Below are 15,818 nucleotides of genomic sequence, written 5' to 3'. Positions count from 1 at the left end.
ATATTTTTAATTTAAATGGATAAGGAATATAGTTTCAAAAATACACTGAAACTTCTGGCTGTAATGTGACAAAATAAAAGTTTACAGGGATTGAATAATTTTGTAAGGCACTGATTCATGCAATATAGAAAAAATATTTCTGAATGCAAAAAATATGCATAGTTTATTATCGCTGCCTAGCAACAAGAAGGTCCTGGACTAGAATYTCATCCTGGGATCTTTCTGCATGGACTCTGCATGTTCACCCTGTGCATGTGTTGGTTCTCTCCATACACTCTGACTTCCTCCCAAAGTCCAAAAACACGGCTGTGAGTTTAAGTGGTGTCTGTGTGTGCAKGGTCTTTCCTGTGGTGACCTGTCTGGGGTCCACTTGGCCTTTCACCTCATGACCAAGAGGCACCTGCCATACTGTGGCCAAGCAAGGATAAGCAGGTTTAATCAATGAATGGATGGGTTTTGCTTGCACATAAGTATCTTGAACCTCAGTTCTTTCTCATTGGATCAATATAAAGAAAATACTGTGATGGTAGGTTGGCTGAAGGTTTTCTAAGCTAGTTGAACTTGTAATAAATAAAAAAAATTATTGATTTTATTAACATTCCCAATATTTTAAAACTCTGAATGTCATCTATTTTCTCCATTGTTATTTACTCACAAGCAGGCAACAATTTCCATGCAATATTTATTTAAAACATTTGACAGCTGGACAGTTTGACAGAGACAAATCTTTGTTGAAAACTGAACAGAACAACAAAAAAACAGACAAAATGACTTGTGAATACTGACAAAAGACATAAATTCCACAAGGACAAAACATTTGCAAAACAATGTTACGTTTAAAGCTGAATAGAGTCGCCACACTCAGCAGCGTTACCCATGGCCTGAGACACTCCGCTGGGTTTCATGCGATCCCCACGGCCGGCAGGCCACACGTTGCAATAGAAGACGTAGCCTCCGCTCCACTTCTCCCTGGTGGTGGTGTGAACACTTACAACKGAGTAGCCATTTTTGGTCTTTCTTGGTGGAAAGTCGGTGCCRTCATTATACACTGAGCTACTTTGTTCGACATCTTCAGTCCAGGCGATATAGTAGTCCTGAAGCACGTCACTGGAAACCAAACACACCAGAGTGACCTGAGCCGATGCTTCTCGGCCAATATCCTTYTCTGGAAGCACGTGGACTGTTACTTTTGGCTCTGTGCCGTCTRGGAAAAAAAAGAWATTGTTTACTGATCAAGTTGAAACCATAAATCMTTTTATTATTTGGTGTTAAGACAGAAGATAGCCCCTTGCAAAATACWAAWATCCCCTCTGTTATCCRCTCTATTTRTGAGTAACATACCTCCATTGTTGACAGTCAGGTCTTGAATAACTGGTTCCAYGTCTTCTGCTACAGCAGAACATCTCACTTTGCTCACTGTCCTCCAGTCGGAGGAATTAAAAGTGATGATGCTGTGTTTGCTGTACTGCATTGTTGCTTCCTTAATGTTGCYGCTCACACGTTCTCCATTAATCTCCCAGGTGATTTCAGTCGCTGACACAATTTCATTGTCCTGTCCGGAGACGACGCAGTCCAACTCTGCCTGGTTGTTGCTGAACAGTTTTTTAGGACTCAGAGGGTTCAGTGTCACTGTGATGGGAGCTGCAAMACAAAAYAAACGATTTCAACGCAAATSACATGAAAGATTARATCTGTTCACRAYGTTAACATTTGTCAAAATCTGAAGCACACTTTACCTTTTGAAGCTTTCTTTGTGTAAGTTTTTCCGAGGTGGGTCACTTCACATGAGTAAACAGCTKCACTRTCCCAGTCAGAGCTCTTCAATTTTAGRACGCTGGCGGCTGAATACGAGTCTCCGAGTTTTTTGGGAGGCCATTCATTGTGTCCAGACACCTCATTGCCATTCTTTTTCCATTTGACTGACAGATTTTCAGGACAAAAATCCTCAATGACGCACACTAGTGTCTGACCGTCTCCAGTTGTCACCGAGAGCAAAGTCAGTTTTGGRGGACAGGAGGCCCCTGAGCAAAATAGGAAGAGCAGAGAAATTTTTTTTTTTAAATAGCATAAAAAATATTAAGAAAAATGAGGATCCAATAGGGTTTAAAATACAACTAATTACAAACTACTTACTTTTTGCATTCACAGTCTTGGTGCCACCAGRATGAGTCACTGAACATTGGTAAGACTTTAGATTTGCTTCAGATCTGGACATTTGAACCAAACTGACTTCTGTAAATCTGTTGTTTGCTTCCACTGCAGGATAACGTTCAGAATCCAGCGGCGCTCCACTCGCATCGCTCCACTCAAAAGAGAGACTCTGTGGGTAGAAGTCAAGAGCCAGGCAGCTCAGGGTGACTTTATCTCCWGATGCAGGACTGAACCAAACCATCGGGACCAGAACCGGAGGAACAGGCGGTTCTGTCAAGACAAAAGTGAAAAACACAAAAAAAGGAAAGACCTAATGTGATTAACTGATCAATAATTATTAAGAAGTATTTACTCTTTGATTCCCAGAGCCAAATTCTAATATTTACAACTAATAAATATTTAAAATTGTGCTGATAAACTTCCTTAATCATCCAATAAGTAAACAGGTGAAATAAAATAAAAAGATACATTCTACATAATTTTCTTTCATTTAAGATTTTACATTTTATTTGTACAAAATAATTACATATAATTATTTACACTGTTGATAGCTTCCAATAATCTTACTCTCTTATTCAGTTAATCTGAACAGCATTTTTATTTATCAATAAATGTACTTATATTTTTAAAATATATGGACAAAATTACTGTTGTATTGTGTGTTGATTTTTTTTCATCAGTTTATGTTTTTCTTTTATAAGTTAACATCGCAGCGTTTTCTCTAAGTGTGAATTTACACACGTTGTAGTTAAATCCAAGTACAATAATAAAAATGCTGTTTTTATCTCATATTTTCTGTTTTACAATTGTAATAGGATTGGGCGATTTAATGTAAAAATAAATAAATAAATACTTTGATAAAACATGCTGAGCATGTCCTTCAGGTATTTGATAATAAAATAATTGGATAACAAAGTAAAACCAGAACATAATCTATTATCTAAAAAATGCAGCTTACCTGAGGTCACTGTGACCTTTGTCCCTTCACCCCAGTAATCTAAGGCATCACAGTGCCGCCTTCTCATTCACTGTCTGAACAAAAACACCAGGCAWATTAAAGCATGTAACATGTTAGAATCCAGGTAAAGAAAATACAGAGCAGATATATTCTAACATCAGCAGGATATCCTGGTGTGAGTCTTTGAATTTGTGTAATTCAATTMAAYTTCATCACTTTTAATTATGTGCAGGAGCGACAGAGAGAGAAACTTTCAMATCTAAACACACAAACATACTTTTTATGATTTTATKAACTAAAAATAAGTTGYTTTTTTTCCTTCAACACATAAACTAAACAGCAACAAGCTTATCTTTAATTTTATTTGGAAAAAAATATGATTTCTTTWGTTGTGCATTGACCTCTTTGTTTTGGTAGCTTTTTGTATTGCCATGTTTCTTAGTGGCATAGCCTCCTGACCACCACTGTGATAAAYCACCACACAAAAACCACCAGGTCAGATCTACATYAAACTATGCAGAATCTTGTTCCAGGATAGTAGAGATTTTYATGCTTTTGTGGAGAGAGAAAACTAGCTGTTTTGMGGTAAATAAGGTCTCAGATTAGGCCCAGACTTTGCTGGGAGAAATATTAAAACAGCTGGATGAAWAWTTTCCTGCCAGCTKATCCACTGTTCTAGATCTATTGTCAAATTCAATTMTTTTATTGTATAGGTAGTGAAATCTWACCCAAACCTACATTTAGTTAAAAACTTTATTCAGTTTGAAACTTTTATTAGAATAATCCTGAGAAGGAAACTAAGGATTAGGGTTGGGTACAGTGCTGTGTAGAAATGAAAAAGGAAATTATCAAGCCATCCATCTGGTGATGCACCTGTTGCACTCTGTCATCCCTGAAAGTCAGAAAACAGCTCCAGATGTGCAAAGAGAAAGAGATTAAGTTCATTGTGAATTCCGGCAATTTAACACAGAAGCCAAATTTTTAATTGTGAAGGGATTGTAACTAAATTATGATCACCAGTTGTTTATATACATCAGCCACAGTTGCTTTTCTGACATTTTCACTCCTTCACAAACAATATTAACTGGATATTTTTCTTAATGTTGAGCTGATTCTTTTTGAACAYTACATTRAATATGAMTGAGAATATGCCACAGCTGTGATTTCATGTCTTGTTTTTCTCTGGGAGGTTTTTACACTGGCGTTGTGGCGTTTTGAGTCACTGTGCTGTATGAGCACAGAAGTACAGGGCAGAGTCTTCCTCTGTCAGACTCCTGATGCTGAGGTGTGCAGAGCTGCTGGACGCATCATACGAGAGAGCAAAACGACTTTGAAAGGATGAAGAATATTCTTGCCTTGACCGTGACTGTCTTCCAATCCACTCAAGAGCTCTCCCTGTCTTTTGCCGGGTCCAGTGAACAAACTCGTTAGCTATGTCAAATCCATTCACAGAGCAGGATATCTTTGCYGCTTCTCCGGGCTTTTTCACCACAGAGGGCGGCTGCTCCAGTTTGATCTGACCCAAGACTCCTGCAAGTAAGGAGAGGACGTTGGACAAAAGACTAAAATCATAAAAACACACAATTATCCAGCACAGAAAAGKATTGTGTTTCTCACCATGAATGGTGACYRCAACTAATAGAGTCCTGACTTCTAGATTTGTCATTCTGCGTTAATGCAAGCCCGCTCGTTTCTGGTTAGCGTTAGCGCTCCAGTCAAAAATAAACTAGCTTCTTGTTGTTCTGCCACAGTAACTTGCTGGTTTTAAAAGCCCTTCCCCTACTGCTTTAAATAAGGGAAGTACTTCTAATCTATTTACATTCATATACAATTTACAAAAAGAGGAACATAAATGGTATCATTGAAAAACGGCATCACACAAACAAGAAGGATGACAGGGTTTGTTTTTTATGTTAAATGATTTTGCTCCATTGATGATTAATTGACCTTTGTCCTAAGCCCCTTGAGTTAAAAAAATTAAATAAAATATGAATATTTTATTCTAAAAAATAAAATAAAACATCTATAAAGACAACAAGAAGTTGACTTTATAGCTGTAAGTGTCCTAAAACTTGTCCTCCTGTTGACAGGACCAAAATATCTGACTGAACATCATTAGACAGAGTTCTTAGCTCCCTTGAGAGTTTTTCTGTTTCGTAGTAGAAAAAGGCCTAAAAGGCATGAGGTTTTTAGGAAACAAGCACGCTGAAGGAGTCTGATTACTGAGCAGAGAGAGTCGAGAGGCGGGGATGTATCAGATTAATGGATGAATGTTGGGACATTTCTGTCCGAGTTCTTTCTGTTGCACAATATTTAATTAAATCAGGATTATTTTTCAGTCAAATAACATTACTATGGCAACTGATAAAATAATTGGCATTAGTGATTTTTGAATCTTTCTGCCACATTTTACACTTTTGATCCCAATATTTAGACTGCTAAACTTTGATCCATTTGTTTAATCATCTGTCTTTTTGCAATTATTATGCATTTCAGATCATTTATGTCTGTTTTTATTACTCTGCTACACCTACTATTGAATTATTTACCAGAGAAATTTCTACTAGTAAGAAATTAGACATTTTAATTACTCTATAGATGCCTTTCACTAAAATAAAGTCACTATTAAGTGGAGAATTTTTTTGTGTGTGTAATGGCTGGATTAAAAATTGTGCATTGTCAGCTTTTATCAAAGTTCTGCACAAATAATTAAATTAAATGAATATGATTGTCTTAGTTGATATTTCGTCATAATCTGGCTTTCTCGCACCGTCCAAAACCACGACTGAATTGCCCTTGTGCATGGCTGGCAATTTAAAGTAGCCATTTCCTCTCATCCAATGAGTGCTGCAGAAAAACACCATGCTCCAACCACTGGCCACTGACCATGTGAAGCTATGGTCCCCATTAAGCCTACGCTGTCTCTCCGGACAAAAGCTGAAAAGATAATCCACACGAGACGTCACCGCACATCGCTGCAGAGTTCACCGCTGCTGGATTCATTCACAGAGAGATCCTCGTCCTCAACGACACCTCAAGATACAGGCTGGTGGAATGTAAGGCAGGAAATTTTGTTTCTTTTATTTTTCTACCGAGCCACAACCGCTAGAAGAGGATTTAGACTCAGCATCTCATCATGAGCATTAAGCAGCCCTGCATCTTTCTCAGAGGAGGAGCAAAGAGGAGACAAGTAAGTCAGGAGAGTTTGATGATTTAACAGTAAAGGGTGCAGCATATGCTTCTTGGTTTAGCATCTTGATCAGTTCAAATGATTTCAGCAAATTCAATTTCAATCGATGGCCAATCTTTGTGTTCACGTCTTTGTTATTGCAGCCAGCTTTTTTTGTGACCTTTGATTTACTGTACAAAGGTCAAATAACTGCACCGCGGTTTGAGAAGCGCAAACTTTCTGCAAGTCATGGGGAATTATGAGTACTCAACATCTTTCTGCTCAAACACTCAATTTACTTAAAACCATTTCATTGGATTTTGTACTTTTATTGCAAACGTCACTCATGTCCAGATTTTGACCAAAGTTAAGAACCTCATAGAGTTTGAACTGAAGAAATACAAAAACCTGATTAAAAACCTTTCATTTTTCATAAAACTACCAGAAGATGAAATATGAAATTGACATTTTTTAGTTTTATTGATAGATTGTTATTTTCTTGTTAGCATATATTTCTGATTATGTATACATTTCCAATAATATATGTTTAATATATGAAGCTTGTATATTTTGGAAATGGACACAATGTGCAGCACTGAACAAAATATAACATATTTATAGTGTAACTGTATGTATAAATTGATCTGAGGTTAAATGTTTGTTTAGAAACAAACTTTTTGTTGTTTTACAGACAAGAAATCTCACACGGGACGAGCTTGAAGGTAATGTCAAGACGATGTTTTCAGCTCCAAACACTGAGTTAATGAAGCTTTTAAGTTTTGACAATTTTCCGTTTTCTGTGTTTGTGTGTGATCTATAGAGCTACGTGAAGCTTTTATAGAGTTTGATAAAGATAAGGATGGTTTTATTACCTGCAAAGACTTGGGGAACCTGATGAGAACCATGGGCTACATGCCGACTGAGATGGAGCTGATTGAACTGAGCCAAAACATTAACATGAACAGTGAGTAAACTGTGTATTAAAGTCATTAAAACAATATAGGTTTATCCCAGATCTAATAGAAGAAGTCCCATTGATGTTACTTTCTCTTATCTGCAGATAATTTAAAGATAATGTAAGCTTAGAAAAAAAGCTAAAGCCATTTTTCTAATACGACCACTATTTTCCACTATCAATCAATGCATCATTTTTTAATTCTTCCAGAAATACTCAAGAAAAAATGTACAAATTCACATTTTGACAATTAAAATGCTAAACTTTGATTGCAGGATTTGCTTTAGGATCTTTCATATACATCCTGACCTGTACCTATTCGGTTTAAATGATAATGTCAATCACTGTAGGTCACTGTGATGTAAAATAAACCGAATGTTTTTGTCATTTTGCTGCCTTGTTGGCGCAGTGGGGGGACGGGTGGACTTTGAGGATTTTGTGGAACTGATGACCCCCAAGCTTCTGGATGAAACCGCCGGGATGATYGGGTTGAAAGAACTCAGGGATGCTTTCAGAGAGGTGAGCTCAACATATACTACATTTTATCTATATYTTTGTGCAATATGGAACCCCACTTATTAAATGTACTTATTAAAAATKAATAAAATCTGTTCTTTTTGTGTAGTTTGACATAGATGGGGACGGGTCCATCACCTCCGAAGAGCTGAAATTYGCTATGATAAAGCTGTTGGGCGAGCAGACGAGTGAGAAAGAAATAGGAGAGGTGGTCAAAGAAGTCGACGACAATGGAGATGGAAAAGTTGACTTTGAGGGTAAGAAAAAAGAAGACATAATCGCAGTGAAATATCGGCATTACGTAACCATCTGTACTCAGATGTTAAGTTGGAGGATTGCTTTGTGAAATTGCATAATTAATGTGGTTCAGAATGCGGCAATGTTACATAAAAGAGGATTATAATTAACTTCTTTCTAATAATACATTGCAATCTGCTGGCTTCCTGCTGCTAGAAAACTTKTATTTCCCCCAAACTGGTCATTTCTGATTTGCTTAATCTGGCTGCAGTGTTTTGAAAATGGGTTTGGATTAGTTAGTTAGTTAGTTGGTTAGTTAGTTGGTTAGTTAGTTAGTTAGAGTGATGCTGTTTGCCATTGAAATATAGTTCAAAATAACTTGACTTTTGTTATCAATTATTGCTATAGTGAAATGTGTTTTATTGAATGAAATCTATATCAATCTAACTGAATTAATTTGAGTTCTGTGAAGATGAATTAATTTAACTGAAGTTGACTTGATTTTTTAAATCTGATTTGATCCGACTTGGTTYGAGTTTTAATTAACTTTAGGTGAAATGAAGCAACTTGATCTCAACTTTAGCTGAGCTGAATTGAGTTGCGTTGACTTGGCCTTTTTTGATTTGATGAGTTGAGTTAAATAAAGAGACCTTGACTTAATACACTGAGATTAAAATTTCTTGATTTGATTTGATTTGTTTWGATTGAGGTGAACTGAGTTCAGTTAAGTTTTTCTGTTTTCTTTTTGTTGAGTTATTTTTTTGTCCATTTTGAAGAGACAAAGTTTGACTAATTATCTTCCTTGTTGCTGGTGGTGTATTTGTTGTTTTACAGTATAAATTATAATCTGAATCTTTCCTAATTCTCAATTTCCTCATTAAAGAAGTTGTTSTGTGGCTYCTGTTTTCTGTTTGAATGAACAATCTGCTGTTCATTTTCTCTCCAGAGTTTGTGAAAATGATGTCAAAGAAGTGAGGACAACAAAATGAAGACAGAAGGGGATCCATGTTGTTTTAATATTTTTTTTAATCTGACAAACTCTTCTTTTTTTGTAAATAATCAAAATTTCTAGTTACATTAATATTATGTTCTTTTAATTTACTACAACAAATGATGGGCAGAAATTTTCAGCGGTAGTTCTTGATTTAAGAAAATAAGAAATAAACTTTTTTGGTGTGTAATTTCACAGTTTTCTGTTACATTTGTTACATATTTTTACCTTTTGTTCTCCAGAAATCTTTCATTGAATTACCAATTTGTGTCATTTGTTTAAAAAAAAAGTTGTTTAACTGTCCAAGAAAATAAAATAAAGAAAATAATGCTTCAACAGTAGCGGTAAAGACTTTGGATTGAACCCTGAACCCTTGTTAAACAGCCCTGAACAATCAGAGAAATCTTAGCTGTCAGTGTTTCTGGCTTGTGCAGCAGCAGCTGAAAACGATTGTGGTCAACGGAAGCATTTCTGTCCTGATGGGCTGCAGCTTCTTCCACTTTATTTATTGTATCTGCAGGGAGGGAACTGCAGCTGGTTTGATGGGAATGAGCCTCCCAAAGACAAAAGCTCTCTCTGCCTCCTCAGCATTGAATTAGGCCTGCAGTTCTTTGACTCAGTGGTGACACCTGGAGGACAATCTGAGCAGCAAACAGCCTCCTGTCTACTTTTTACCCAGAAACTTTCATTTTACAAATATTTTCACAGTATTTCAAGCTAGGAAATCCAAATAGTTGACTTTTTTTCTTCTAGTTATTCATTTATGAAATATTTTACTTTCAGCTTTTACAGTATTTCCACTGATAGAAGTAAATGTACGTTTAATTCAAGAATTGCTGAAATTGATTGTTTTATGTTTTAAAAAGATTTTGTCAACAGTCTTCTTTATTAGATGTCGAATTAGTAGCATTTTTATTGAGAGTATATCTTGTAGTAATTCAACTAAACTTTTTTTAAAATCAGAAATAAAGTTTTTTGGGGGYGTGGGGGTTCCCCCGTCACAACCGTCTACATAACCTGTTTTGGGGAAAAAGTTTTACTGGTGTGGTACTGAACGCTTTCAATCCACTCAAAGCTTCATTTTCCAGACATTTTCCTATAAAAAATATATCTAGAGCATGAACCACAATCAAAACAAACACGTAAAACCCAAAGACACTCCAATAAGGATGTAATACTGCAAATAAAAAAACATGTCTATATATTTTTGTTTTTGCAGAAGAATAGGAAATCCGATTGTGATATTTAGGTATTCACAGTTGCGTGACAGTGAAGACACACAACTGATTACTGCGTGCTTTGTATTCACTAACACTTACATGTACATTTCCTGTTAAGCATTAAAATAAATAAAACGCAAGCTTACACCCACCACATTAATCCAAGCTGAACAAGTATGACTGGCTTCATATTATGCTTAAAGATCAGACTGATGGTGAGTACAGTGGATTTTTTTTTCTTCCCAACCACTTTACTCATTCTGCAGATTTTAACTAATGCTATTACATAACAGAGGAACTATTTAATAGTGGGAATCAGCTCTGTTTGTTAAATAAATAACAAACAGATAGAGTTAAAGATACATGCATGCAGCTAGTAGCCTCTCAACATCTCTGCATGACATCTGGCAGAAAYGGCGATATTTTCTGTCCTACAATCTCCATTTAGCTGTCAGCGAGTCTCTCACTCGGCGACAAGCTGTAAGATTGTTTTTCAATTAATTACAATTTTTAAGTTTTTCCAAACTTTACGTCGTACCTCTCTTACCCTGCACAGAACAGAGACAAATGAGTTATAGATCATGAAGCAAYATACATAGGACCACATGTCAACAATCTCGGGACTAATCTGTCTCTCTGGGGTGGGATTATTTCCAGCCCTGTAATCCTCAACATGGGACCCTCAGAGGAACAGATGGCAGATAAGATAAAATCACCACACTAATTCTCATTTACTGCCTACAAAAAAGGAAAGAAAGAAAGACTGAAGCATTGAGGAGATAGGAATGTTCAGAATGCTGTTTGTGATTAAAATGCATGTTTTAAATGGATGTTTAGATTTTGCTGATTTATCACTGGCATGATACTTGAGATTTTATTTTAAGCATAAAAAAAAACTGAAAATGAAATACTTTAAAAATCTTGAGTGTGCATTAAGTTATTATTACCAATTCCTTTGGTCTGTCAAAGAGTTAATCTTGTTTCTGTTTTTTAATCCATGCATGTCCTAATCCTGTCTAGGCTCATGGGTCATGGTTCCCTCATTCCTGTTTCCACTTATCAGTGGACAAGACAGACCTTGCACAGGTCAGCAGGCAGTCACTCGGCCAACATAAAGAGACAAGACAGACATGCACACACACGCACACACACACCCCCCCACACACACACTCCTAATGGTAACTCAGAGTCAGCAATTCACTAATTTGATAAAACATTCATTTTTGGAAACTGTACTACTATTACAGAGATTGCAAGCTTTGCCCTCTTTCATCCAAATACATTGACTGTGTCATATCCAGAAAATGTATTTTTTTCAGAAGATGCATCAAAAGATGAAGGTCTTTGTCTCTGGGTGCATTTGAAAACTGTCATCTGGCTTTTTCAGTTGGATTTCGAGCAACGTCTTCTTCCTCTTCTGAGTCAGGCCATGCTTGTTTGATGATAACGCTGTTGCCCGCTTCAGGAAGCCTCTTCACAAAGAGTTTCACCTTTGTTCTGAARTCGGTACCCCCATTTTACACAAAAAATTATTTAGTTTCCCTCAAAACATATTTGAGGGAGACAAATGTATTTTTCTCTGTAGCATCTGTAGTTGTTTTGTGATGCTACACAAGAAAGAAGTGTGTTTGAGTTTTTACCTTAAAATATATCTGCAAGTGTGTCTCCATTAAAGTTTTCCATGTTGTTTAAATGCTTAATAATCTTAGTATATGTAAACTTCAAACYTCAAAGAAAGTAATAAAAGAGTGTCCAAGAATAATCATTCGTAATTTAGAAAATAGAAAGTGAAGGAAGTATCCWAGCTAACATTAAGTATGAAAACTGTAATCTGATTTAAAGGGAGWGTAAACACGAGATTTTAATTGTATTTTGTCTTCATTTTCATCACATTTAAATTCAGATAAAATTCAATTAAAGTAAATTAACTTTAACTTGAGTTAAAATTAATTTACTTTAACTCAAGGAAAAGACACAATTGACAACAACTCTCATTTACACTCTGTTTTTTTTTTATCTTTTACTGTACATAAAATATGTAACAACAAACAAACTAGCAAAGAGAATTTATAAAGAAATCAAAAATATAATAATAACTTTGTGACCAGAAACATTCCAGCATACAAACAGCTTTGTGTTATTACGAAAAGAAAAGAAAAGAAAAGAAAAACACAGTATATTTGGTGACATTTTGGGTGGAAATATCTCAGGAGAGAAAATACATTTAAATTTAAATTTCTGTCATTCTTACTGAAGTATTCACAGTTTTTTGGTTGAATCACCGGTAGTCACACACACCGTTTCAAGATAGTGTCTAAAAACCCATGCACATGCAACAACAGCTCAGATAAGGCCWGTAACAATAACAAGTCTGAGGCTTTGCATGCATTAGCATAGTAAACACATTTAAGATGTTAAAATTTACATCAGTTAACCCCTGCGCTGCTGTTTGTGCTCCCAGGTGCTGTCTGCTTGTATTTTCATGTCAGAATGCCATGCAGGTAGCATAACAGTAAAAYTGTTGTAATGACTACAAATGAGAGGCCAAACATCCAACGCTGCTTGAATGTGTGGCCGATGGCTTGTCTAATTCTTAAGGGAGGATTCACACAGTGATTCTCTGACTGGAATGAGACGCGTGAACCCGGACGGGCGGGACTAAGTTAAGGCATCCCTGCACAGTGCTCACGGTGAAGTGCAGGAGCAAAACTCAGAGGTCAGGGGTGAACATGTAGTCCAAAGCTTGTCTCTCTGCTGCAGCCACGTTTGGATGCCACAGGTCCACACTCAGAATGACCCTGGGTCCAGATTCTGGAGGACCTTTGAAGAAGACACGAAGACACCAGATTGTAGGTGGAGGTGTACTTTTAAACTAAACGGATTTTGCTTTTGATGCGTGAGGATTTCCTACCTTTGTGAGAGATGGTGTGAAGGAAGGAATCATCAAGAAGGAGGCAGTGCCCCTCTGACCAACACTGAGGCTCCCCTCCCACCACCAGCTCACACGAAGGGGGCGTCTGCAGACCTGTKGAAGTGGGTTTTGTTCAGCTTCCGATATGACAATACRCAGAAATGTCCCATCTGGYTTTAAAACTGAGAGGATTATTGTCAGATGGGCCAAAGTACAAGATGCACAACACAGAAATTAACCTCAACCTCWTGCTAATGCATTTCTAACCATTTATATAACTTTGAGTACAGTTATGCTCACATGAGATGATTGGTTTTGTAACAAAGTGCATGTGAAGTTCATGAAATTATTAGACTTAGAATTAGACTTGAAGGAGGAACTCCATCGAGAAACATAACAATGGAGCAGCAGTACATGGAAGTGAATCCTAGCATTTTGGAAGGAAATAAACAAAATTGTTTCATGACTATTGAATTTTTTTTTTACTTAAAGAAAAAATACATATYGTTCACATACCAAGGTGACAGCGAAGGCGCATGTTTGTCGGTCCGTAGGAGCTCCCCAGTATCGCTCCGGGGCCCAGCAGCCAAAATCCTGCAGATCCCAACGAGTTGCTGTTTATGAAAGTACGCAGAGAGAGAAGTGTGCGATACGTGGAGGGACAGGAGCGGCAGTTCTCTGCCACACAGACCCCGGCGCTGTACAAGGGAAACATGGCCTGGCTCTGAAAAAGAAAACATATTCCATGTTTAAGCCTCGGCTTAACCCGACACACTTCTTCTAGATATTTTACAAATTAAATCTGAACTGTTTGTCAGGAATCCRTGTATTCACTTCCATTGGGTGTATAATTTGTAAAGGCCTTCTTTCTTGGTGTTCACAGCTCTCAGCGTTTTTGGAGAATTGAAAATATGGTTGAGCCGACTCAAACTGAGTGGAGAGAAAAACTGAAAATCGATGTCCAAGTGTTAGCATACATTTTCTTTGATTGACCCACTTTAATACATGATTGTAATGTTAATTTAAATCTGACTGCTTGTTCAGAGTCACTGTCCTGCTGGATACTTTCCTTATATCTAGCTTTATTGTTATTTAAAGAAACTCTAATAATCTTGAGATTTCTTATGTCTCTCCTTCTTTCAAAGTAAAAGGTTCTAAATAACATTGTTCACATGTATATGAGTAAAGACTCATTTTAAACCACGCAATATGCTCCTTTCACTTCATAATCATTCAATGTTTTATGTTTGCCTATYTCATGAAGTGCCTAATAATCCAGATATATTAATATACTTACAACTCACGGTATGTCTCATTATTTAATTTTTCTACATATTTATTCCAGTCACCTTCTTAGGGTGAACTTTTAAGCAAATAAAAAAAAAAAATAATAACCCTTATTTGTGGACATTTTCAGTAAGTATTTTCCTCAGACTGCTGCATTCTGTGCTTATGTTTCTTGCCTTGTACCTTTGGCCCCAGGCAGGTCCAGCCTGACTTGGAGTCWGTGCCTCTCTGGTAAACAGCCTGGAACTCAGCCAAGATGGCAGGATAGTTAGCTTCCAACACCTCGATGTCATGCCGGTGAGCATCGCGCGGGAAGAAAGGAACACTTGGGACATCCGGCAGGAAGAAGAGATGTGGCTTTTGAATGGTGGAGAGATCGTTGAGTCTGACCTGAATTTGGAGAAATGGCAAAGTTGCCCGTTTTTGTTGGGGGTTTTTTGCCATGTTTCTTTAATTCTTTAAGCCACTAAAATATTAAACCAAAATTTTGTGAATGACTCCTAACTCTCAGTAGTAAGCTCTGAGTCTCTTACCTGCTCACGAAGGCCTTTGTGGATGCGGCCCATGCCCACCCAGCTGTAACGCTTGGCGTACTCTTGCAGTGCTGCGTACAGCTTCTTGGCTTCTGCAGATGCCTGGGCAGGGAACAAGGCATGACTCAGCACTGGCGTGAGGTAACCCTGTCCCTGCTCCTCATCCTTTGCTGTTTCCATGGAAATGAAAGGTGTAATCTGGTCGCTCCTGAACAACTTAGACCTGGCGCTGCATTTTGTTCCCATACACACGCCGCTCCGGGAGATCATGGAGCGCCTTGAGCTCGACTTTAACTTTCCGGCACGGCCAGGGATTGGCAGGTCAGAGCCAATTCGATAGCAGTGCCACAGAAATAGGAACAGCAGAGTCCACAGAAGGCCACTCAGTGAATGGACACCAAGCTCAACATACTCAGGCAAAGGCAGTGTGTTTATCGACCAGTCCATCCTTCAGATGAGGGTGACGCAGAACAACTGCAAGCAAAACAGATGAAGAAATCTCAACTTTAGATTTAACTGTTCTTATAATTTATTGCAAACAAAGTCATAGCCTTGAAACATTTTCAGATTTTGTCATTTTACGCCTACAAACTTCACTGCAGAACAATTTCTTTGGCCATTTTTCTTGCGATTGCTCAGTGCTCTGTGGGAAGTTCAGAGCTCGGTAGGCTAGCCATCCATCCATCCATCCATCCATCCATCCATCCATCCATCCATCCATCCATCCATCCATCCATCCATCCATCCATCCATCCATTTTCTTCCGCTTATCTGGGGTCGGGTCGCGGAGGCAGCAGCTTCAGAAGGGAGGCCCAGACTTCCCTCTCTCCAGCCACTTCTTCCAGCTCCTCCGGGGGAACCCCAAGGCGTTTCCTGGCCAGCCGAGAGAC

General features: G+C 37.7%; 2 protein-coding genes and 2 gene segments (V, D, J or C); 1 reads left to right on the top strand and 3 right to left on the bottom strand.

Annotated features, from left to right (window-relative positions):
- Positions 1–101: 101 nt before the first annotated feature.
- On the bottom strand, positions 102–4,547 carry LOC103469162 (Ig mu chain C region-like). The segment is given in 6 exon segments: positions 102–1,204; positions 1,342–1,641; positions 1,737–2,021; positions 2,134–2,421; positions 3,110–3,183; positions 4,465–4,547. Coding segments are annotated over 5 exon segments (1,308 nt in total).
- On the bottom strand, positions 4,329–4,775 carry LOC103469170 (Ig heavy chain V region 186-1-like). The segment is given in 2 exon segments: positions 4,329–4,639; positions 4,727–4,775. Coding segments are annotated over 2 exon segments (360 nt in total).
- Positions 4,776–6,050: 1,275 nt separating this feature from the next.
- Positions 6,051–9,313, top strand: cabp5b (calcium binding protein 5b). Its single transcript, XM_008416689.2, has 6 exons — positions 6,051–6,299; positions 6,970–7,000; positions 7,099–7,242; positions 7,643–7,752; positions 7,859–8,006; positions 8,933–9,313. The coding sequence occupies exons 1-6, from the start codon at positions 6,246–6,248 to the stop codon at positions 8,959–8,961; spliced, it is 516 nt and encodes a 171-aa protein (XP_008414911.1). The 5' UTR covers positions 6,051–6,245; the 3' UTR covers positions 8,962–9,313.
- A 2,881-nt stretch (positions 9,314–12,194) lies between these two features.
- asphd1 (aspartate beta-hydroxylase domain containing 1) overlaps positions 12,195–15,818 on the bottom strand; it is a 5,611-nt gene continuing 1,987 nt past the window's right edge. Inside the window, exons 3-7 of one of the 2 annotated variants that reach the window (XM_017306321.1) lie at positions 14,929–15,402; positions 14,579–14,785; positions 13,625–13,832; positions 13,109–13,222; positions 12,195–13,017 (exon numbers count right to left, since the gene is read on the bottom strand). In XM_017306321.1, coding sequence (XP_017161810.1) covers positions 12,908–13,017; positions 13,109–13,222; positions 13,625–13,832; positions 14,579–14,785; positions 14,929–15,375 — 1,086 coding nt within the window. In that variant the 5' untranslated portion in view covers positions 15,376–15,402 and the 3' untranslated portion in view covers positions 12,195–12,907. The remainder of the gene's footprint in view (positions 13,018–13,108; positions 13,223–13,624; positions 13,833–14,578; positions 14,786–14,928; positions 15,403–15,818) is intronic. The other variant, XM_008416684.2, reaches the window with a different exon arrangement.

This window comes from Poecilia reticulata, linkage group LG8, assembly GCF_000633615.1.
Source record: "Poecilia reticulata strain Guanapo linkage group LG8, Guppy_female_1.0+MT, whole genome shotgun sequence".
NCBI lineage: Eukaryota > Metazoa > Chordata > Actinopteri > Cyprinodontiformes > Poeciliidae > Poecilia > Poecilia reticulata.
This window is presented reverse-complemented; position numbering and strand designations above follow the sequence as displayed.